Consider the following 22,863-nt stretch of genomic DNA (forward strand, 5'->3'; position numbering starts at 1 on the left):
AGCGGCCAAGAAGCGTTGTGAAAAAAGCGGCCAATTTTGGACGTTGCCTTCGAAGGTGGGCAACTCCAAACGGGGCAATTTTATTGCCGAATTTGATTGCGGTACAGGTGACATTGTGAGGTTAGCGCCATCTAACGGTGAAGCGCTCAATTGCGGCTCACGCAAATTGATTGCTTCGGTGCATCGCACGAAGGCGGCCATATGCTCCCTATCAAATAGGTCCACGACGGATTCGGAGGCCTGCGCCTCTTCTTGGTCCAGCTCGTTTATCTGAGCTTGGATCGCTTCGAATTCAGACAGTAATGGTCTGATTGTTTCGAGCCTGATTCTGAGCTCGAAGATGCTCAGATCGTCCCCCAATTGATTCGCGTTTCTCGTTAACCGAGCGCGAATTCTTTTCCGCGTATTTTTAAGCGTACTCAAAGACGCCATTATTGAAATGCGACGAAATCAAACAAAGGAAAAAATGGACGCGGGAAAAAACAAAATGGACGTTGACGACCAAAAAAATAGCAACAACAACAGAAAAATGCTAATTACGACCAACCTGGATTCGACGACGTTGGAAGACCAGCTCTGAAGACATACGGAATCGAAGGACCAAATGTACAGACTCCAGGGATGTTCAACTCGAGAGCACCCCGGAAGTCGGTTTTGTGAGATAGCTAGTGGTAAGCTTGGGCGGGGCTGGTTTCCTCAAGGTGCCTTCCTTCGTCGTCGGTGGTCTGGTCTCTGCTGATGTCGGCTGCTCTGCTATGTCCCTTTCTCCTTCGTAATGTGCGTGGGATGCGTGATGTGGAAAAAGGGAGGAAATTGTAATAATGAAAACAGGTTGTAATTCTGTTTGTATGGTGACTGTATTTTATATATATATGTATATACAGAGATCAAGCAGGGGGGACAGGGGGGGGGGGGAGTAACAAAGTAACCACGCGTGCCTTTTGAGGTTGGCCACGCGTAGCTCAGTTGTCTGCCTTCTGGACGAAGACAGACCAAGCTTCCTCTGGTGCACACCGGACGGATACTGGAGCTGGTCTCCAAGTATCGTCACAACCCTCACCAGCCTCTAGCTGGTGATTTCGGTGGCGAGGTGGGCCCCGTAAACACCGGGGTGTTTAAGCGCCAAACCGCTATCGACAACTGTCAGTTTGTGTGCCAACCGCTGTCTCAGGGTGGCCAGCACAAAAATATATCGGCCAAATCGTGGGTCGTAAAGCCACGAAAGCCGATCATCAGACATAGTCTGAACATGATGCGTACAAGAGGAATTTGCTTTCGTCGAGGCGTAGTATTTTCTGGAATGCTTGATGGAAGTGGTTGTACGAGCATTTAGTTGTTGCGGAATATTCTCGAAGGATTTTGATGACGATGACGACGACGAGATTCCTACAATGCTTCGCCTGGCGACTCGCCTCCAAACAAAAGACACGGATAACAAAATGACGCGTTTTTTTCTGTACATCTCGTTAACCAATTGTATTTTTTATAAATGTCTGGATTAAATTTTCGCGAGTAACTAAAAGATCTACTAATTGCAGGCTGTGAAATAATTAAATTGGGCGTGAGGCAGCCTAATGCTTTTATAGCGACTTTTTCGGTAAGTTCTAGTCGCGAAAAGTGCAAATTTTGTAAATATTTTACTGAATTCTTTTGTTCTTCCATTTTTAAAAGAAAAAAAATCTTAATATATTTAAATAAAAATTACGAGAAAAAGTTAAACAGATTTGAAAAAAGTTTGCTGTTATCAAAATGAAAACGACTCACCGAAGATTTGATGAGGGCTCGTACACAACCAATTAAGAGTAACGAAAACGAATAAAGCTGTGATCGTGCGATTCAACTAATCAAATGTAAGATCAAGCGCGCGAAATCTTAAACAAACTGACAGATGAATGTCGTTTAACAGGCGAAGGCTGCCGACTGTCCAGCCCAAAACGGCAGAGTGAGTGAAAGAGAAAGAGCTATCTGCACTTGCAAATAGCTCTTTCTCTTTCTCGTTCCGAAACTCCGGGCTGCGCGGCGTTCAGCGCGGCGCTGTAACACTTTACAGCCAGTACAGCAACATTTTAATTCATCTGTCACCATACAAGTTAGTGGTCTCTTCAAAAGGGTCAACATTACTTACAATATCACCCTTTTGGATATGGGTGATATTGTAAGTAATATTTACTCTGTCGAAGGCCCCAATAGTTCGTCCATCCAACTAATAAAAAAAATATCATTAATAAATAAAATATTAAATGTATTATTAAACATATATCTTAGAATTTTATAGGAGGGGCTGCAGCCCGGCAGCCCATTAGGACGAGCCGCCACTGCAATTGGGTAAAAGCTAAATTTACTGATAAGTAGATAAATAGAAAAAAATGGCCACTTTAATAAAGAAATCATCAAAAATATTTGAATCGTAAAATTCATTTTTTTTGTTCAAATACTTAATACAGGGTTTGTCATTTCAACTTTTTCCAGGGGGGAGGGGCAAAAGTTGGCTAATTTGTGAGTATTTTTTAATGAAACCTTTTTTTTTTGGAAGTATCGACATTCTGAACATGTAATTTCTGCTGGTATGCAGTTTCAGTAAAGAATAATGGATTTAATTAAGATTCATAGTATTTCATCAAATGAAATGCATATGCAGCAGCTCTACGACATAATCGAGTTTTGGTCACCGTCACCAACTGGGACCAACTCGGCCATGTTGGTTTACCACTGCTTTACTTCCTCCCTGAACGGACGCCAGCGGTTCTCAATCGAGACGCCACCTGATGTCATGAAGATTGTATAGCTTGTGGTGAGCGTCGGCGCTGGCTTTCCTCACGGTGTCGTCTGTGGTCTGGTCTCTGCTGATGGCTGTTCTGCTCTCTGTCTCCCTCTCTCGTACCGTGTGCGTGTGTAAGCTCGATGTGTAAAGTAGGAAAAAAGGGCGGGGGATTATATGTAATCAAAAACAGGTCGTAAAGCTGTATATGATTAACTGTATTTTAAGTTAAATGTACAGAGATCAAGCAGGGGGGAAGGGGGGAGTTCGAATACAAATAGTAGCACGTGTTGTGCGGCTGAGGTTATGCACCAAGCACGCGTGTCTGAGTTGTCTGCCTTCGGGACGAAGGCAGACCAGGCTTCCTTAGTGCACACCGGATGGATACTGGAGCTGGTCTCCAAGTATCGTCAAACATCACCAGTCTCGAGCTGGTGATTCGGTGGCGAGGACGCGAGCCGCGAAAACACACACTGTTTACGCGGTGGCAGTTGGAGCGAGAGTCTGCGCGCCGGCCACACCAGTGCGGCCAACACAAAAATCATCGGCCAGATCGTGGGTCGTAAGGCCACGAAAGCCGACCATCAGACAATTGGTCTGAACACTCCCCAAATGTCATATTAAATAGTCGTGTCTTCAACAATTCCGTCGTTTCACTTCATACATGTTCCTGACCTGGTCAAATCTTGGGAGGGGGGATAAAATGTCCCCTCCTGCCCCAAATGACATCCCCAACGTAGTGTAATTTGTCTTGTTTATATTTGATCTTCAATGTTCAAAAACTTTAGAACTTTCTGAACACTGGGCTATAGCAATGCTTAGCATCGTTTATTCGTTGTCGTTAACGGAACTGTACAGACGCCAGGGGCTCTCAATCGAGAAGCCACCTGAACGTGATGTTTGTAGAATTGCTCAGCGGTAAGCAAAGAACACGTGTTGTGTGACTTGAGGCTATGTCAAACCCAACACGGCTGGTCTCACTTCGACGAAGAGAGACCAGGGTGTTCCTCACTTCTCACCGGACGTATACTGGACGTATACGGACGTGACGCAGCGCCACGTTGCAAAGCGCCCATTTGTCGCGTCATACAGTTGTACCGGTCGCCCAATTGACCGTATTCAATTGTGATCACTAAAGGGCGGCGGTCAAGTTTCCATTGCCTACAAAAAATGGTTCACTATTGTCAATTACTATTGTCCTACAATGCAAGGGAGCAAAAAAAAGGCTGACGAAAAAAAAGCGCCCCTCCCCCCCTCATTTTTATTAACCTATACGACATGGTCGAGTTTCGGTCACCATCCTGCGAGTTGGCACCAACTCGGCCATGTTATTTTTTTGCTACTCTACTTTCTTCCCACCCATCACATTAAACAGTCGTGCCTTAAGAATTCCGTCGTTTCACTCCATACGCCCCATAATATAATAATTTAATAAAATACAATATAAATTTAAAAAAACAAAAACACAAATTAAATTAATTTTAACATCAATTATTATTCTAGGACATTTTGAACAATGTTTGTCAAATTTTATTTTACTAGACCATATTACATCAAAAATCATCATCCAAAAATATTAGTTTTATTTCAATTTTCAACAAAAATTACATCGAGGGGATTTAATCCAAATGACCAACGACGTAGCATTCCACTATTTGTTGTGTTTTTCTGGTTTTAAATTGAAATAAAGGTCAGAATATTGCACGCAATATACCTATGAAATAAAGAAACAAAAAAGCTTGTAATGATATTGAAGAGTATTCAAAGGTAAGTGGAGTCAGGTCGAGGTACAAGAAAACACGCAGGCAGGTTCCAGGTCTTTATTGCTGCTCGTCCGGTGGAGGTCAGGATCCGAATGCCACCGTTCGAGAGCGCACCATACTTATAAATATTCAGCGCTCAGCGCATACACGTTATGACACGTAAACAAGTATAGTCATTGGTCAAGGAGTCGGGTGTAGCCATTGGCTGCAACGCCCGACTCCACCATTGGTCGGCGTCACCATGACGTCACCGGTCTACGGGGCGTCTCTCTATGTAACGTTACATAACCCCCTTCTTAAGAGAGATCGTCCCGATCGACCCATTAATTTACACTTAAACAATTAGAAAACAGTTACATACAATTACAGTCAATATTCGACGGCCTTATACCTTGCGAGTCTATCCAGGTGCACCACCATTAATCGGTTTGAGCCGTCGAATTCCCTGCGTATCCTATAAACTACGTCACTAAGTTTGGTCACTATGGTGTACGGTCCTTCCCACAGCGATTGCAGCTTTGGTGAAAGCCCTGGAGTCTTGGCAGGGTTGTACAGCCATACTCGGTCACCTGTTTCGTACGCCGGTTCGGTTCTGCGGACGTCGTATCGCGTCTTCATACGGCTATTCTGCATCCGGAGGTGGGCTCTGGCGAACCGATGTACCTTGGCCATGTCTTCGGTCAACTTCGTGGTATATCGGTGTGGATCCTGAGGTTCGCTGTCTGGTGGAGGGCCCCCATATAGTAGGTCCGCCGGCATGCGCAGTTCTCGTCCGTACATCATGGCTGCTGGTGATGCTCCTGTCGCATCGTGTTGGGCCGCTCTATATGCCATGAGGAAGTGCGGAACCAGCGTGTCCCAGTCGTCCTGCTCGTCGTTGACGAACTTCGTCAAGTGCGCCCGCATGGTTCGATTGAGTCGCTCGACCATTCCATCGGACTGAGGTCGGTATGGTGTTGTTCTCGTTTTGTGTACGCCCAGCCGGTCCAGTGCCTGACGGAACAACTTCGACTCGAAGTTTCGTCCCTGGTCAGAGTGCAGCTCGTTCGGGACGCCTAGCCGCGTGAACACTTGTTCTACCAGGGCGTCTGCTACGGTCTCTGCCTCCTGGTTCGGTAGTGGAATCGCTTCCGGCCACTTCGTGAAGTAGTCCATGGCCACCAGTATGTATCGGTTTCCTCGTTCGGTGGCCGGGAGTGGACCCAGAATGTCGACTGCCATTCGTTGTAGTGGCGTCCCCGAAAGGTACGGTTGAAGTGCCCCGCGATTCCTTCGGTGTGGTCCGTTGTGGGCCCCGCACTGTGCGCATCGTTCGCACCACTGGGTGACGTCGATTCGACACGTCGGCCAGTAATATTTTTGGCGCACGTTTCGGTACGTTTTATTGATACCGAAGTGGCCCCCCGTGGGCGCGTTGTGCATCTCCCACATGATTTCGGGTATCTTCTCAGTCGGCACCACCAGCTGCTTTGTGTGACGTGTTCCCGCGGTGTTCTCCCATCTCCGGTACAGCTTACCGCCTTCCACCTCCAATGCGTCCCATTGGGTCCACAGTATTTTAAGTTCCTGCTCCTCAGCAGATACTGTTTCCCACGGTGGTCTCGTTCCGGCGTTCTTCCACTCGACGATTTTGTCGATCGTCGAGTTTGTCATCTCGTTGGGCAAGATCCCTACGAGGGCAACTCGTGCTTCCGGTTCTGCGGGTTCTAGTGGTTCCGTTCGGGCCGAGTCGTTTTCTTGATCGGTTGTCTCTGCGCGTGAGCATTTGGGACACTCTTCCGTACACGGCCTTCGCGATAGTGCGTCCGCGTTCCCGTGCTTTATCCCCGGTCGATGAATGATGGTCACGTTGTACTGGCCCAGAATTTCCAGCCACCTCGCCAACTGGCCCTCCGGTCTTTTGAAGTTCTTCAGCCACGTTAACGCTGAGTGGTCGGTTCGTAACGTGAACTTCGAGCCCGATAGGTAGTGGTGGAAGTGTTGAATGGCTTTAATTGCCGCCAATAGCTCTTTTCGGGTCACGCAATAGTTTTGTTCGGGTTTGTTCATTGTCCGGCTGAAATACCCGATCACTTTCTCCACCCCCCCTTGAACTTGAGACAAAACTGCACCGATGCTATGTTGACTGGCGTCGGTGTCCAACACATATCGCTCTCCCGGCTGGGGATACGACATAATTGGCGTGGTAGTCAGCGCTTCTTTCAACTTTTCGAACGCTTGTTCGCACGTCGGTGTCCACTTGAACTCGCGCCCTTTTTCCGTTAGCTGATGGAGTGGTTTCGCGATCTCGGCGAAATTGCGCACAAATTTTCGGTAGTACGTGGCCAGTCCCAGGAAGCTGCGCATTTGGGTTTGTGTTTTCGGAGTCGTCCAGTCCCGCACGGTTTGGACTTTCTTCGGATCTGTCGAAATTCCTTCGGCTGACACTCGGTGTCCCAGAAATTCGACCTCGCGGCAGCACAATCGACACTTGTCTGCATTCAATTTAAGGCCGGCTGCCTGTATCCGTTCGAACACATTGTTTAAATGCACCAAGTGTTCGTCGTAAGTTTTGCTGTGCACGATAATGTCGTCTAGATACACGAGGACATTGCTTATGTCACCGACCACTTTTGTCATTAACCGTACGAACGTCGCTGGCGCGTTACACAACCCGAATGGCATCACTTTGAACTGAAACAGACCGAACTCTGTTACGAACGCTGTCTTCTCGCGGTCTTCCGGGGCGACCGGTACCTGCCAGAATCCGCTCTGCAGATCCAGTGTGCTGAAGTAGCTCGCTCCGTTCAACTGGTCGAAAGTGTCGTCGATCCTCGGGATGGGGTGTGAGTCTATTTTGGTGACGGTGTTCAGTTTCCGGTAGTCCACGCACATCCTTAGCGACCCGTTCTTTTTGGCGACCGGAACTACCGGTGACGCCCACGGCCCGTGCCCCGGTTCTATCGCGCCCTGCTTCAGTAAGTCGTCGATCATAGCGCGTACTTCCTCTTTCCGTGCTAGCGGTATCCTTCTCGGCGGCTGTTTCATCGGCTTCGCGTCTCCCACGTCGATGGTGTGGACCGCCTTGGTGGTCCTTCCTTGGTCCTTCTCGTCCCGGGCGAACGCTTTCCGATTTTCCCGAATCATGGTCTCGAGGCGCCGTTTCTCTTCTGGCAGAATATCGGCCCTCTCGAGTAACGCCGTGATCTTCGGGTGGGGTACTTCCCCGCGGATGCTCTTGACAGCAGGTGCGTTTTTCTTCCCTTTCTCGCGTTGCACGCCCCTGATGATACACTTCTCCACTCCGCCCCACTCGAACGTAGCTCGGACATGTCTCAGTGCGTCCAGTCCCAACAATATGGGATCCTGGATATCCGCCACCGCTACGTTCCACGGAAACTTTTCGCCCTGCAGATTAAGGGTCACCCGTATCCATCGGTGGATCTTGATGGTTTGGCCCGCCGCTTGCCGCGCTCTGCTGTAATGGCCCTTCACGACGGTGTAATCTTTAGGAGAGATCTTCGCGAACAGTTCCGGGTTGATCACCGTGATGCACGCCCCGGTGTCCCCCACCATTCGACACGGCACGCCTCCGATCTCTCCTTTCACGACAAACGAGCCGGCCGTGCCGCTGCCGTCCAGTTTGTTCACTCCGTGAACAAACTGTTTGCGTGCACCGGTGATCGGTCTGACCCGTAACAGGCCGATCACTGCTCGTTTCCCGAAGCCGCCTCCTCCTCGTCGTCTTCATCCTCGTCGTTCGTTGGCTCCAGCTTCCGGACCCTCTTCTTGCGGCACAACCGGCTAATGTGTCCCGTTTGTCCGCAGTTCCAACACGTTGGAGTAGTAGTGGCTGGTCGCGCTGTCTGGTCCGATGACACCCATCGTGGGGGTCGCACGGCCGGTCGAGATGGTCTGAACGCTCCCGCGTCGGGACGTACTGTTCTCGACGTTGGTTGTGCCGACCGTTGTTCCTTCGCTTCGAAGATGACGGCTTGTCGTGTTGCGTCGGCTCTGGTTATCACGTCCGCTGTAGTCGGGGTGATCCGGAGCGCGCCAAGTTTGGCCCGTAGACTGGGGTACGTGAAGGAGTTCGCCGCTATGCACACGGTCATGCGTTCGACTGCTTCGGCGTTCGTGTGGACGCCCTCCAGCATGTCTTCGCAGAGGGCTCGTATCGCGTCTACGTGGTCCGCGGCTGGTTCTTCCGCACTCCATCTTCTCTGTTCCGCTGCCGCATGGCATGCAATCGGTGTGCCCTGTCGTCTGAAACGTTGTGCCAGCTCTTCCGTCAAGTCGTCGTAGCTCAGCGTTGATGGCAGCTGACTGGCGAAAATGGCGGCCGCACCTCGGAGTTGGCAGCACAGTCGGTCCTCCAGGTTCGTCGTCTCCTTGTTCAGCCGTGCAGCAAACTCGAAGTGGTTGAGGAAGTCCTTCCACCGTTCAGTACCGTCGAACGTGGTGTAGTCGTACCGGTGGGAATGTTGCCGCACCCCGTACGTGTCTCGCTGTGTGGTCCGCCTGTCCTCGTAACATACCTCTGATCTCCTCGGTGGTTCTGGATGTACGTCGGCTTTCGGCTGCGTTGGTGTCGCAGACTTCTCCCAGGACTGCAAAAACGTGGCGAAGGTGTTTTGCAGGGACTGGACCTGCTCTTGGCAGCTCGCCATTCCCTGGCTTAGCTCCTTGTAGCTCGGCTCCGGTGTCCTTGGCACCCGGCTCCTCGACACCCGGCTCCTCTGCTCCTCCCGTCTCCGTCCTCCGTTGCTCGGCTCCCCAGGGCTTTGTTCTCGATTCGGCTCCATTTCTTCCGGCAGCGATGAAGACCCCGAATCCGCACCTTTGTGGCTCCTTGTCTCAACCATGTAGATCCCACTTCTGACACCAGTGAAGAGTATTCAAAGGTAAGTGGAGTCAGGTCGAGGTACAAGAAAACACGCAGGCAGGTTCCAGGTCTTTATTGCTGCTCGTCCGGTGGAGGTCAGGATCCGAATGCCACCGTTCGAGAGCGCACCATACTTATAAATATTCAGCGCTCAGCGCATACACGTTATGACACGTAAACAAGTATAGTCATTGGTCAAGGAGTCGGGTGTAGCCATTGGCCGCAACGCCCGACTCCACCATTGGTCGGCGTCACCATGACGTCACCGGTCTACGGGGCGTCTCTCTATGTAACGTTACAATATAATCATTTATTTGACATAAAGAAACAATTTAAATAAAAAAATGAAGAAAAACTATTCCATTGAAAAAAATCATCAGAATAACAAATAAATAAACAAAACAAAAATATAGTAAAATTAAGGGGGTATTCTAGTCTAGACGCATGAATTTTAGGTATTTTTTCAGGTGCAATAAAAAAAAACAAAATATATTTTTAGTAGCCATTATTTTACCAAATATTTATTAATGTTTGAAGAATACATAAAAGAAAATCATCAGAATAACAAATAAATAAACAAAACAAAATATAGTAAAATTAAGGGGGTATTCTAGTCTAGAGGCATGAATTTTAGGTATTTTTTCAGGTGCAATAAAAAAAAGGTCACAGGACAACCGGTCGCTTTAGATCGGTCACTCGTGATCACCCGTCACACAAAACTGGTCACTTCCTCCATTGTGAGATTTGAAGTTCATATTTGTAATAGTAATAATATTCCATTTTTAAGCAAATAATGATGGTTGTGGCTATTTGCAGGTACTATATCTGCGAATTATTGGCTATTTGCTGGTACTATATCTGCGACAGGCGCAAAGCTTTCTGCGCATGCGCGTGAACTTATAATCCGATTATAATTTCTTACATTTAATGTATGCTAGACTTCTTTAATCAATCGTTCATTATAGATGAGGCAAATACATTTCGCACGTTATTGTAATAGATTTAGATCATTTAGCTAGTTCGCAGCTTGTACTTGTATATAGGTTAATAATACTAACTAATTTGGATTATATTTTTTACTCTACGTCACTTTACGAGATCGAACTAAATTTTAAGAGGTTTAAAACAAAATTTTAACAGTAAACACGCTGACAGTGACAGTTCACGCGCATGCGCAGAAGGCTTTGCGCCTGTCGTAGGTATATTTCCTGCAAATTGCCAATAATTTGCATTTAAGTATCTGTAAATAGCCACAATCAAATATGATACATTTTTCCAATGCGAAATTTTCCGAAATGTCTCACAAGGTTTTGAGAAAATGATTCGAAACAAATATTTCGATTGCGTGGTATTTCCTTATTGCAAGATTTTATGTGTATATCAAGATGATTTTTTAGAGAATACGAGCTGAAACAAATACATATATAACGTTTGTTATATATTTAGCTTTTCCCCAATATGAGATTTTAGGTGTGTAACAAGACTACTTTTTCGAGTAAATGATTTTGAGCAAATATTACATTTGTGTGGCTTATCCCCAGTGTGAGATTTAACATGTACAGCAAGATGACTTTTAAGAGAATATGATTTAAGACAAATATCACATTTATATGGTTTTTCTCCAGTGTGAGATCGTACATGTCTGGTGAGTATAGATTTTTGGGCAAATGATTTGTCACAAATGCCACATTGGTGTAGGTTAGCCCCGATGTGATATTTCATGTGTGCGACGAGATAACGTTTTAGAGCAAATGATTTGAAACAAACATCACATTTATACAGCTTTTCGTCCGTATGAGATTTTTTGTGTCTCATTAGGTCATAGTTCTTGGCAAATGATTGGAAACAAATATTACACTCGTGTGGCTTTTCTCCGTTGTGAGATTTCATGTGTACAACAATATCTCTTTTCAGAGAATATGATTTAAAACAAATATCACATTTATATGGCATTTCCCCAGTATGGGATATTTTATGTCTCAAAAGGTCATAGCTTTGAACGTATGATTTAAAACAAATATCGCATTTGTGCGGTTTATCACCAGTGTGGGATTTTATGTGTAGAACAAGACTACCTTTTAGAGAATATGATTTACAACAAGTAACACATTTGTGTGGTTTATCCCCAGCGTGAGATTTTATATGTGTAACAAGATTTCTTTTTCGAGTAAATGATTTAAAGCAAACATTACATTCGTGAGAATTTACCCTAGAGCGGGATTTTATGCGTTTAGACATGTTTAGATTACTAATTTGATGGTGTGATCCAGATTGTGCGCAGTGTGAAATTTCAGTATCATCAATCATTTCTGTTCTGTAATCACCCGAAGCAAACTTTCTTCTGCGTTTCTGTAAAATAAGACAAAAGTCATATTATATTAAACTTGCGCAATATTTTTACAATATAGTTAGAGTTCTCTCAAGAGGTAAATTTACATTTTCAATCAAAAGAATATTCTGCTCAGAATCACTCTGTCCTAATGTCTTAGATTCACGTTCAATAGTCTCGTCGTTAACGACGGAATCACAATCTTTTGATGTAGAGTTCACACCCGTCTCATCTTCCCATACCAAATCTTCAAGTAAAACTTCTTCCGTCTTGATTTGTACATGTTCGTCTAACCGTAGCTTCGCAGTTTCGCTACTTTGAGTACAAACGTTTCGAAACGTGTTAAGCAATTCCAGATTTTTGACGCACAATAGGCATATCGTATCTGGTAACGTATCGCCTTTCTCAACCTGTAAATGAGAATGATAGCAATGAAGGGTAACGAATTTTAATGGCAATAGGTTAAATCTACCCACAACGCACCAGTATCTGACAGCACGTCCAAATACGCTGCACCAGTGGATGAGGATCGTCATTGATGGAGACGGAAGACTCGGGTGGAGCAGAACACAGGCAAAGTCTGCACTCCATGGTATTGAATGTTAGTCCAAGTGACAACTGACCGAAACGTCAAAACCATGCAATTAAAATTCCTTGATAAATTGATGTGTCACGACAAAAGCTTCACAGACATTTAATTCAACGACGGAACATTTATGAAAAAAGATCAAGGCGACCATTGATCCAATGACAATGCCCACTAACAAAATTTCAAATAGCATTTAAAAAATCGATAATATCATACAATAGGTTTTTGAGCTCTTTTACCTATTATGCTGTACATTAACATTAGAATAATATAATACTATGATTACTAAAAAAATTAAATTAAAATTGTAAAATAGAAAATGATCAGTAGATCAGTAGCTATTAAAATAGATATAAGATGTATTGTGAACATAATTTCGTAATAATAAAAAGCATTTAAAAATCAAAATAATATCATACTTTATTTTACAAATTAATGTTGTGGGTAATGAATTTCTTGAATTATCTGCCGATTGATTTTTTGTAAATTGTTAATACTTTTAGATTTAATTTTCATGTGCCTATTAATATAGGGTGATCATTTTTTCAAATTGAAAACCAAGACATTTCACCAACAATTTTTTTTTTCTAAGTACTTCAAAAATTAACATAAAGAATTAATTTTCTTTTATGTTCTTATAAAATTCTACGCAGAACTGGTTAAAATTATTCTTATCGATTAGTAAACATTTTAAAGTTTTAACATTCAATATTGCGTTTTATTACTGAACCACATATTGTTCATCGAAGAACATAGTCCTCGGGCAGATGCATATATTCCTGGTAAACAAAGGAATATTTGACTAATTTCCCAATATTTTTGTAGGAGACATCATTTTTGCTTGAGGCTTTGTGTATTTAAATTAATCTATTTGATAAAAAAAAAGTGTACTGGTTTTATCTTACGACTTACCACGACGGATAATCAAAAAACCAGTACTGTACTGGTAAAAACAGTACGAATGGTCACCTTAAATTAATAGAATGAATTAATAGGCACATGAAAATTAGACTACATATACTACAGAGAAGTATTAATATTTTTTAAACTTTAAATCCGATTCATCAATTTAATATGTATAGGCAGAGAAATATAATTACATTTCTCTGTGTACAGACCTTTCAAGTTTAATACCGAATATTCGATGCTTCTTTGTCACCAATTTTAGCCATACTTTATTCAAATAAATAAATATCAAAGATAAAATTAAGCAAAAAAACTTTTTAAAATTAAATTAAATTAAACTACAAAATATTAAGAACTTTTTTATTACATTATATAAAAATACAAAATCATCTGGAAGCGCAGTATATAACTTTGTCTGAATAAAAATTTAGATAATTAGAACTGTGAGACTAATTTTTATGTGAGAATTATATTCGTTATACATAGTATACATACACCAGATATAGTGTATATTTATTTCACTATGTCGTCAACAATTAAATCCATTTAATTTAATAATTCATTGCTTCCATCAGTTTATGTGGAAGATATTTGCAACTATATTTGTACTATTTATTTACTATACACCTATATATAAACATTTTAAAAAATGTACCCGAGGAGATTTATGTTATCCCTTTTTTATTCTTTTGAAAGACAAAGCAATCGGGACGACTCTTGTCCTCAGATCTCAAGTGCCCGAGACAGTAATTAAATTTTTTGGGTTTTCATAGCAGTTTTATAAATAAAATTCATTATTTTCGACATCTTTTTCATTTTCCGGACCTGTTTCATGAACGGGGCTGGGATGTCTTGAATCTACTGCTCTCCCAAGTTGGACAAGCAGCTATCAGTGATTGGTCATTAAAGTTAATTTAAATTTTAATCCAAATAACCAACAACTGTATAAGTAGTATTCCTCTATTTGTTTTGTTTTTCTGGTTTTAAATTAAAATAAAGGTCAGAATATTGCATGCAATGTACCCGTGAAATAAAGAAACAAAAAAAACTTGTAGTAACATATACATATTTATTTGACACAAAGATACAACTTAAATAAAAAATAATGAAAAACTGTTTCATTAACAAAAAATTTCATCTGAATAACAAATAAATAAATATCATAAAGTTAATTTCATATCAATTGCCAAAACAGACATTTTACTTTTGATCATCATCAATATACAGTAAAGAAACCGAATAGTTTATTTTCATGTGTTTCTTTCACTAGGGCTACACATGATAGCCTAGAGCTGTAGGATGCTTTATAAAGAATTTGAAGCACCAATGCATTCTAAAACGTTTTGATAACATTTAAAGAGAAATTGAAAGTTTTTGTGAATTATAAAGATGGTTTTTATTGAATAAATGATTTTAAATAAATTAAACATTTATGGGGTTTTTGTCCCATGTCAATTTTTTGAGCAAATGATCAAAATCGAAATAAAAGCTTTTATCATGTGTAGAAGATTACTTTTTCGGGCACATGATTGGAAACAAAAATTACATAATTTATACAACTTTTCCCTTATGAGATTTTTCATGTCTCAAAAGTAAAGATTTCTTAGCATACGATTTGAAACAAATATCACATTTGCGTGGGTTAGCTCCAATGTGAGATTTCGTGTGAGCTACAAGATAACGTTTTAAAGCAAATGATTTGAAACAAACATCACATTTATATGGCTTTTCGTTAGTATGAGATCTTTCATGTCTCATAAGGTCATAGTTCTGAGCAAATTATTTGAAACAAGTATCTATTTAGGGTTTGTGTACTACTATATGTCTCTTTAGGGTTTGTGTAATACTATATGTCTCTTTAGGGTTTGTGTACTACTATATGATTTACAACAAATGTCACATTTGTGTGGTTTATCCCCAGTGTGTGATTGTATGTGTGCAACAAGACTAATTTTTTGAGTAAACGATTTTAAGCAAATATTACATTTGTGTGGCTTTTCCTCAGTGTGAGATTTCATGTGTACAACAAGATGACTTTTTAGAGAATATGATTTTAAACAAATATCACATTCATATGGCTTTTCTCCAGTATGAGATCTTTCATGTCTCAAGAGATAATATTTTTGAGCAAACGATTTGAAACAAATGTTACATTTATGCAAGTTAGCCCCAGTGTGATATTTCACGTGCGCGACAAGATAGCGTTTTAGAGCAAAAGATTTGAAACAAACATTACATTTGTGTAATTTTTCCTCAGTGTGAGATTTCACATGTGCAACAAGATTATTTTTTAGGGTAAACGATTTGAAACAAATATAGCATTTGTGTGGCTTTTCCCCAGTGTGAGACTTCATGTGTAAAACAAGATGACTTTTTAGCGAATATGATTTAAAACAAATATCACATTGATATGGCTTTTCTCCAGTATGAGATCTTTCATGTCTCAAGAGTAAAGCTTTTTGAGCAAACGATTTGAAACAAATGTTACATTTATGCAAGTTAGCCCCAGTGTGATATTTCACGTGCGCGACAAGATAGCGTTTTAGAGCAAAAGATTTGAAACAAACATTACATTTGTGTGATTTTTCCTCAGTGTGAGATTTCACATGTGCAACAAGATTATTTTTTAGGGAAAACGATTTAAAACAAATATTACATTTATGTCGATTTATCCTAGAGTGGGATTCTATGTTATTAGACTTATTTTGAATATTCATTTGAGGGTCCAATCCATACTGTGCAGAATGTAGAATTTCAGTATCGTCAACCATTTCCATTCTATAATCACCGAAAATAAACTTTTCTCCGTTTTTCTGTAAATTAAAACAAACATCATACTATATTAAACGAGAGCAATACTTTTATATTACAGTTAGAGTTCATTTGAGTGGTAAATTTGCATTTTCTATAAAACGGATATTTACCTCAGTATCATCAGTCTTATTGTTAACGACTGAATCGCAAACGTTTGATGAAGAAATTACATCTGTCTCATCTTTCCATGTCAAATCTTCAAGTAAAACTTCTTCCGTCTTAATTTGCACACATTCATCTAACCTCAGCCTCGCCGTTTCGTTACTTTGAATACAAACATTTCGGAAAGTGTTAAATAATTCCAGATTTTTGACACACAACAAGCATATTGTGTCTGGTAAATTATCACCTTTCTCAACCTGCAAATGAAAATGATAACAACAAATAGTAACGAATTTTAATAGCAATAGGTTAAAAATACCCATAACGGACCGACATCTGACAGCACTTCCGAATGCGCTGAACCAGTGGATGAAGATCGTCATAGATGGAGAGAGACGACTCGAGTGGAGCAGAGCACAGACAAAGTCTGCACTCCATGGTGTTGTTTATTTGTCCAAGTGACAACTGACCCGAGACGTCAAGACTTCAACTTGATTTTTTTTTATAATACCTCAACACCAGTAGCAAAATGACAATTGGGTAAAAGCTAAATTTACTGATAAGTAGATAAATAGAAAAAAATGGTCATTTTAATAAAGAAATCTTCAAAAATATTTGAATTGTATAATTTATTTTTTTTGTTGTACAAATACTTGGTCTGTTCATACCTAGTCGGCACGAACCGATTAAAGGTCTGTTCATACTTAACAGCACTGCACGACTCCGTTTCAAATATGTCCAAAACTCTCCTTCGGTTTTTCTATTTTTCAACATGGGATGCACATCAAAACGCTTCCGTGCTTTTTTATTGCCTTCTTGAGCTTCTTCTTCCAACAACAACGCGATTATACATAATTTTTCGTTCGATAAACGCCGAAACATTTTTGCTGACTTGTATTCTGACGCGTAGCTACGAATGCACGTGTATGCATTCATATTGTAAGTACTCGGCAATACGACGTAAGCAATATTGCGCCGTATCGTCATGGCCTGTAATGTATAAGTAGGCTGATTTTGCCTTCCACTCGGCCAAAGTGCTGTAAACGTGACGTGACCGTGACGTGTAGGTAGATATGAATAGAAATGTAATAAAATGACATATTTGAAACGGAGTCGTGCAGTGCTGAAGCCGTGCAGTGCTGTTAAGTATGAACAGACCTTAATGGATTTAATTAAGATTCATAGTGTTCGAGCTAAAAGCCGTCATGGCCGTTGGTTGTGCTCTTACGGCTTGCGCGGGCAATTCTGACAGTAGCTATTTAGCCTCCATTTCCGTAGGTCTGTTCGTCCGGTAATCCCGGTGAGGACCGCCAGATGTAGCAGCCTCGTAACAGCCAGCCGAGGAGGCTGGCTCCGTGGTCGACCCGTACTGATCAGCCAGCGTGCACATCCACAGCCCCCGCCATAAAGGGGCAGAGGCGCCGAGCATAGTCCCCGGCTCGGCATAATTCAACTGTTAATAAACGAGGTCATAACCTAACCGTGGCTTTCTAATTACCCCACCCCGCACCGTTCCAGAACGAGCTGGTCGACAAGACGACGACGAACCACATACACAGTCGCTGTTCGGATTCCTTTTTCAGTTTCCGATCCGGATTCCTTTTTCAGTTCCGGATCAGGATTTTTTTTCAGTTCCACTTCCCTTATATATTAAAAATTCAACCGCTGTGTGTGTGTAATTTATTTCTGAAGAAGCTGAAGTGTGTATTTTCATGTGTTACTTTCACTATGGCTCCACATGTTAGACGAGAACTCTAGAATGCTTCATACAAATGATTCGTAAAGAATTTGAAGAACCAATGCATTCTAAAAAGTTTAGATAACATACGTGACGAATCAACACACTATACTATCACAGATAAAGAAATAAAATATATACAAACCACTTTAATCTCAATTTATTCAATAAGTATAGAGTTTATTATAAGAATTTTTTAATTCTTCGTATTAATAAGGATTTTCGTTATTATTTTTTTAATTGGTGTTAATTATAAAAAAAATTATATGTAAAATAATCAACGAGACTATAATATTATGCTTTTGTAGTCAATATGTATATGTACATACATATGTTCAATTCATCATCGAACACATGGCATCTGAATCAAAGAAGTATATTATTTTATATGCAAAAGTTAACAATGTTTTATACGAATTCAATGAACATAGAAAGCCTATCCCTTTAATTTTTGGTTTTCGGGATTAAGGATTTCGTATAGTTACAATAAACATTAACAAAAAAATTTCATCTTATTAACAAATAAATTAAATATAAATATCATAAAATTGATTTCATATCAATTGCCAAAACAGACATTTTACTTTTGATAATCATCAATATACAGTAAAGAAACTGAAGAGTTTATTTTCATGTGTTTCTTTCACTAGGGCTACACATGATAGCCTAGAGCTATAGGATGCTTCATTAAGAATTTGAAGCACCAATGCATTCTAAAACGCTTTGATAACATGTAAATAGAAATTGAAAGTTTTTGTGACTCATAAAGATAGATTTTTTTTTAATAAATGATTTTAAACAAATATAACATTTGTGGGGTTTTTGTGCCATGTGAATTTTTTTGAGCAAATGATCAAAATCGAAATAAAAGCTTTTATCATGTGTAGAAGATTACTTTTTCGGGCACATGATTGGAAACAAAAATTACATAATTTATACAACTTTTCCCTTATGAGATTTTTCATGTCTCAAAAGTAAAGATTTCTTAGCATACGATTTGAAACAAATGTCACATTTGTGTGGGTTAGCTCCAGTGTGAGATTTCGTGTGAGCTACAAGATAACGTTTTAGAGCAAATGATTTGAAACAAACATCACATTTATATGGCTTTTCGTTAGTATGAGATCTTTCATGTCTCATAAGGTCATAGTTCTGAGCAAATGATTTGAAACAAGTATTACATTTATGAGGCTTTTCCCCAGTGTGAGATTTCATGTGTACTACTATATGTCTCTTTAGGGAATATGATTTAAAACAAATATCACATTTGTATGGTTTATCCCCAGTGTGAGATTGTATGTGTGCAACAAGACTATTTTTTCGAGTAAACGATTTAAAGCAAATATTACATTTGTGTGGCTTTTCCCCAGTGTGAGATTTCATGTGTACAACAAGATGACTTTTTAGAGAATATGATTTTAAACAAATATCACATTCATATGGCTTTTCTCCAGTATGAGATCTTTCATGTCTCAAGAGTAAAGATTTTTGAGCAAACGATTTGAAACAAATGTTACATTTATGCAAGTTAGCCCCAGTGTGATATTTCATGTGCGCGACAAGATAGCGTTTTAGAGCAAACGATCTGAAACAAACATTACATTTGTGTGATTTTTCCTCAGTGTGAGATTTCACATGTGCAACAAGAGTATTTTTTAGGGAAAACGATTTGAAACAAATATAGCATTTGTGTGGCTTTTCCCCAGTGTGAGACTTCATGTGTACAACAAGATGACTTTTTAGTGAATATGATTTAAAACAAATATCGCATTTATATGGTTTGTCCCCAGTGTGTGATTTAATGTGTGCAACGAGATTCCTATTTCGAGTAAATGATTTAAAACAAATATTACATTCATGTGGATTTATCCTAGAGTGGGATTCTATGTCGTTAGACTTATTTTGAATATTAATTTGATGGTCCAATCCAGATTGTGCGGAATGTAGAATTTTAGTATCGTCAACCATTTCCATTCTATAATCACACAAAATAAACTTTTCTCCATTTTTCTGTAAAATAAAACAAACATCATACAATATTAAACGAGAGCAATACTTTTACATTACAGTTAGAGTGCATTTGAGTGGTAAATTTGCATTTTCTATAAAACGGATATTTACCTCAGTATCATCAGTCTTATTGTTAACGATTGAATCGCAAACGTTTGATGAAGAAATTACATCTGTATCATCTTTCCATGTCAAATCTTCAAGTAAAACTTCTTCCGTCTTAATTTGCACACATTCATCTAACCTCAGCCTCGCCGTTTCGTTACTTTGAATACAAACATTTCGGAAAGTGTTAAATAATTCCAGATTTTTGACACACAACAAGCATATTGTGTCTGGTAAATTATCACCTTTTTCAACCTGCAAATGAGTTTGATAACAACAAATATGTAGTAACGAATTTTAATAGCAATAGGTTAAAAAATACCCATAACGGACCGGCATCTGACAGCACTTCCGAATGCGCTGAACCAGTGGATGAAGATCGTCATAGATGGAGAGAGACGACTCGAGTGGAGCAGAGCACAGACAAAGTCTGCACTCCATGGTGTTGTTTATTTGTCCAAGTGACAACTGACCCGAGACGTCAAGACTTCAACTTGATTTTTTTTTTGACAATACCTTAACACCAGTAGCAAAATCACAATTGGGTAAAAGCCAAATGTACTGATAAGTAGACAAATAGAAAAAAATGGTCATAAAGAAATCATCAAAAATATTTGAATTGTATAATTCATTTTTTGTTGTACAAATACTTAATACAGGGTTTGACATTTCAATTTTTTCCAGCGGGGGAGGGACAAAAGTTGACCAATTTGTGATTATTTTTTAATAAAACCTTTTTTTTGGAAGGGTCGACATTCTGAATATCTTGTAGTTTCTGCTGGTCTAAACTTTTAGTAACTAATGATAGATTTTATTATTCTAATTTAAGATTCCTAGTATTTCATCAAATGAAATGTATGTGCAGCAGGTCTACGACATGGTCGACCAATTTGTGATTATTTTTAATAAAAACTTTTTTTTGTGGGGTCGTCATTCTGAACATATTGTAGTTTCTGCTGGTTTTAACTTTTGGTAACAAATGATGGATTTGATTATATAAGTAGATAAATATTATGGAGGATGAACGAATGAGACGACTGGCATGTTAATGCACGTGTTTATTATATGACAGCTGAAGACAGAGTGAGTAGTAGCTCTCCGAACCCAGCCGGGTTGGTCCCCACTCGCAGGAAGGCAACCAAACTCGACCATGTCGTATAAGCGAGCCGCCACATCACTCCCCCCCCAGCATCAGCGATACCAAAATTACAAAGAAACAAATTTTACAAAAGAAAAAAAATTGTTGTTACACAAAGAGAAAAAATTATTACGTGGGGAGAAAAAAAAAATGTTGACGTGGGTCATCCGCTGTGTACATAGGTGTACCGCCCTGAATGGTCGGTAGATTCGAGGGCGGTGACGTCGCGAGCAGGACGGTGGGTGGTCCGATGGTCGCGCGATGCGATGCTGCGGCGGCGGCGCTCTTCCGAGGCTGATGTCGGTTGGTGGGGCGGCGGGGGCGGCAGGGGCATCGATGTGGTTGATGATACTCCGAGCTGGACTGTGAGTCGTTGTGGCTCGTGGAGGTGTTGTAGCGCTACCGCCCGTCTCGGCGTGACGACGCTCGTGGGGACGGACGGGGCCTTGATGATGATGATGATGATGATGGTGCTGAGGTGGTGTATGTCTTGTGGTGCTGGATGACCGTTCTATGTGTAGTGGATCGCGCATGACTCCACATCCAGCTGTCAAGATCGTCGTCTCATTCGCTCCCCCATTTTTTAAAAGCACCTGTCGTCGACGTTGTGGCTGGACGTCGGTAGGTAGGTAGGTAGGTAGGTAGCCGTGTCTGCTCGTTTATTGTCACCCGCGGGCCGCGACGCGCTCTGTTGATGGCGATGGGGGCGCGGCGGGTAGCTTCTCCCGCCTGACTCGGCGAGGCAGGGATGAGCGGCATGTTGAAATTGATCGAGGCTGCGTGGCTCGATGTCGGGGGTCACCAGTATGGAGGATGAACGAATGAGACGACTGGCATGTTAATGCACGTGTTTATTATATGACAGCTGAAGACAGAGTGAGTAGTAGCTCTCCGAACCCAGCCGGGTTGGTCCCCACTCGCAGGAAGGCAACCAAACTCGACCATGTCGTATAAGCGAGCCGCCACAATATAAAAGAATGGTTATGTGGCGGCTCCATGACATGATCGAGTTTCGGTCACCTTCCTGCGAGTTTGGACCAACTCGGCCGCGTTCAAAAGTTGCTACAGCACTTTTTCCTCGGCTGCAACAATAAACACTCGTGCATCAACAAGCCAATCATCTCATTCGCCATACCTCCATAGTTATTTAATCAGTGACCTGATAAACGAATTGATATAATATAATTTTTAGATTAATTGATTAATTGTCACTATATCATAAATAGGTGGGAGATAGAAGATAATAATAATTAATATAAGAATAATTATCTTCTTCAATTAAAGAGCTTATATCATGAGTTGATATAGCAGATATTTAATTTAATTTATTATTTTAAAACAATAAAATGATCAGTGACAGGTTGCCCCAAAGCGTCACACCAGTCTTACAAAAAAAAAAATAACAAAGAAAAAGCAATAAAAATTCCAATCATTCATTTCGAATGGTTGGAATTTTTATTGCTTGAAAAAGTAAGTGTAGTTATGGCCAAATTGCCTCTTGAAGAAGAAGAAGAAGAAGCAGAAGAAACGTCACTTTTGTTTGAAGTTTGTGCGCGATGAGTGCAAACTTTGCTTTCGTTCCTCTTCAACTGCTTCGTTCTCCATCCCCAACAACCCTCATCCACTGGTAGAGTGCATTTGGAATATTAAAATTACGCTGAGCAAGGCTAAGTATTTTAGGTTCAGACTAAGCTTCTTAATATTTAGATGGATTATTCAAATCGGATGGAATTTCACTGTGGGTGTC

General features: G+C 40.9%; 3 protein-coding genes across 6 annotated transcripts; all 3 read right to left on the bottom strand.

Annotated features, from left to right (window-relative positions):
• Window positions 1-9,882: 9,882 nt before the first annotated feature.
• LOC143911891 (uncharacterized) lies at window positions 9,883-12,415 on the bottom strand. 2 transcript variants are annotated; one of them, XM_077430980.1, is made up of 4 exons: window positions 12,198-12,415; window positions 11,822-12,124; window positions 10,576-11,734; window positions 9,883-10,243 (listed from the first exon to the last, which is right to left on the bottom strand). In XM_077430980.1, exons 1-3 carry the CDS (start codon window positions 12,303-12,305, stop codon window positions 10,820-10,822), a joined length of 1,326 nt encoding a protein of 441 aa, XP_077287106.1. In that variant the 5' UTR covers window positions 12,306-12,415; the 3' UTR covers window positions 9,883-10,243; window positions 10,576-10,819. The 2 variants fall into 2 exon arrangements, with proteins under 2 accessions (XP_077287106.1, XP_077287107.1); XM_077430981.1 differs by having other exon boundaries at window positions 9,883-10,264; window positions 10,569-11,734.
• A 1,779-nt stretch (window positions 12,416-14,194) lies between these two features.
• Window positions 14,195-17,074, bottom strand: LOC143911847 (uncharacterized). The gene is made up of 4 exons (XM_077430910.1): window positions 16,794-17,074; window positions 16,456-16,681; window positions 16,134-16,382; window positions 14,195-16,022 (listed from the first exon to the last, which is right to left on the bottom strand). The coding sequence occupies exons 2-4, from the start codon at window positions 16,561-16,563 to the stop codon at window positions 15,039-15,041; spliced, it is 1,341 nt and encodes a 446-aa protein (XP_077287036.1). The 5' UTR covers window positions 16,564-16,681; window positions 16,794-17,074; the 3' UTR covers window positions 14,195-15,038.
• A 933-nt stretch (window positions 17,075-18,007) lies between these two features.
• LOC143911848 (uncharacterized) lies at window positions 18,008-20,492 on the bottom strand. 3 transcript variants are annotated; one of them, XM_077430913.1, is made up of 4 exons: window positions 20,312-20,442; window positions 19,985-20,233; window positions 19,717-19,873; window positions 18,008-19,448 (listed from the first exon to the last, which is right to left on the bottom strand). In XM_077430913.1, the coding sequence occupies exons 1-4, from the start codon at window positions 20,417-20,419 to the stop codon at window positions 19,435-19,437; spliced, it is 528 nt and encodes a 175-aa protein (XP_077287039.1). In that variant the 5' UTR covers window positions 20,420-20,442; the 3' UTR covers window positions 18,008-19,434. The 3 variants fall into 3 exon arrangements, with proteins under 3 accessions (XP_077287039.1, XP_077287037.1, XP_077287038.1); XM_077430911.1 differs by having other exon boundaries at window positions 18,009-19,873; window positions 20,312-20,492; XM_077430912.1 differs by having other exon boundaries at window positions 18,009-19,873; window positions 19,985-20,138; window positions 20,301-20,463.
• Window positions 20,493-22,863: the final 2,371 nt, after the last annotated feature.

The sequence above is a fragment of the Arctopsyche grandis genome, chromosome 5, assembly GCF_051622035.1.
Source record: "Arctopsyche grandis isolate Sample6627 chromosome 5, ASM5162203v2, whole genome shotgun sequence".
NCBI classification, from domain to species: domain Eukaryota; kingdom Metazoa; phylum Arthropoda; class Insecta; order Trichoptera; family Hydropsychidae; genus Arctopsyche; species Arctopsyche grandis.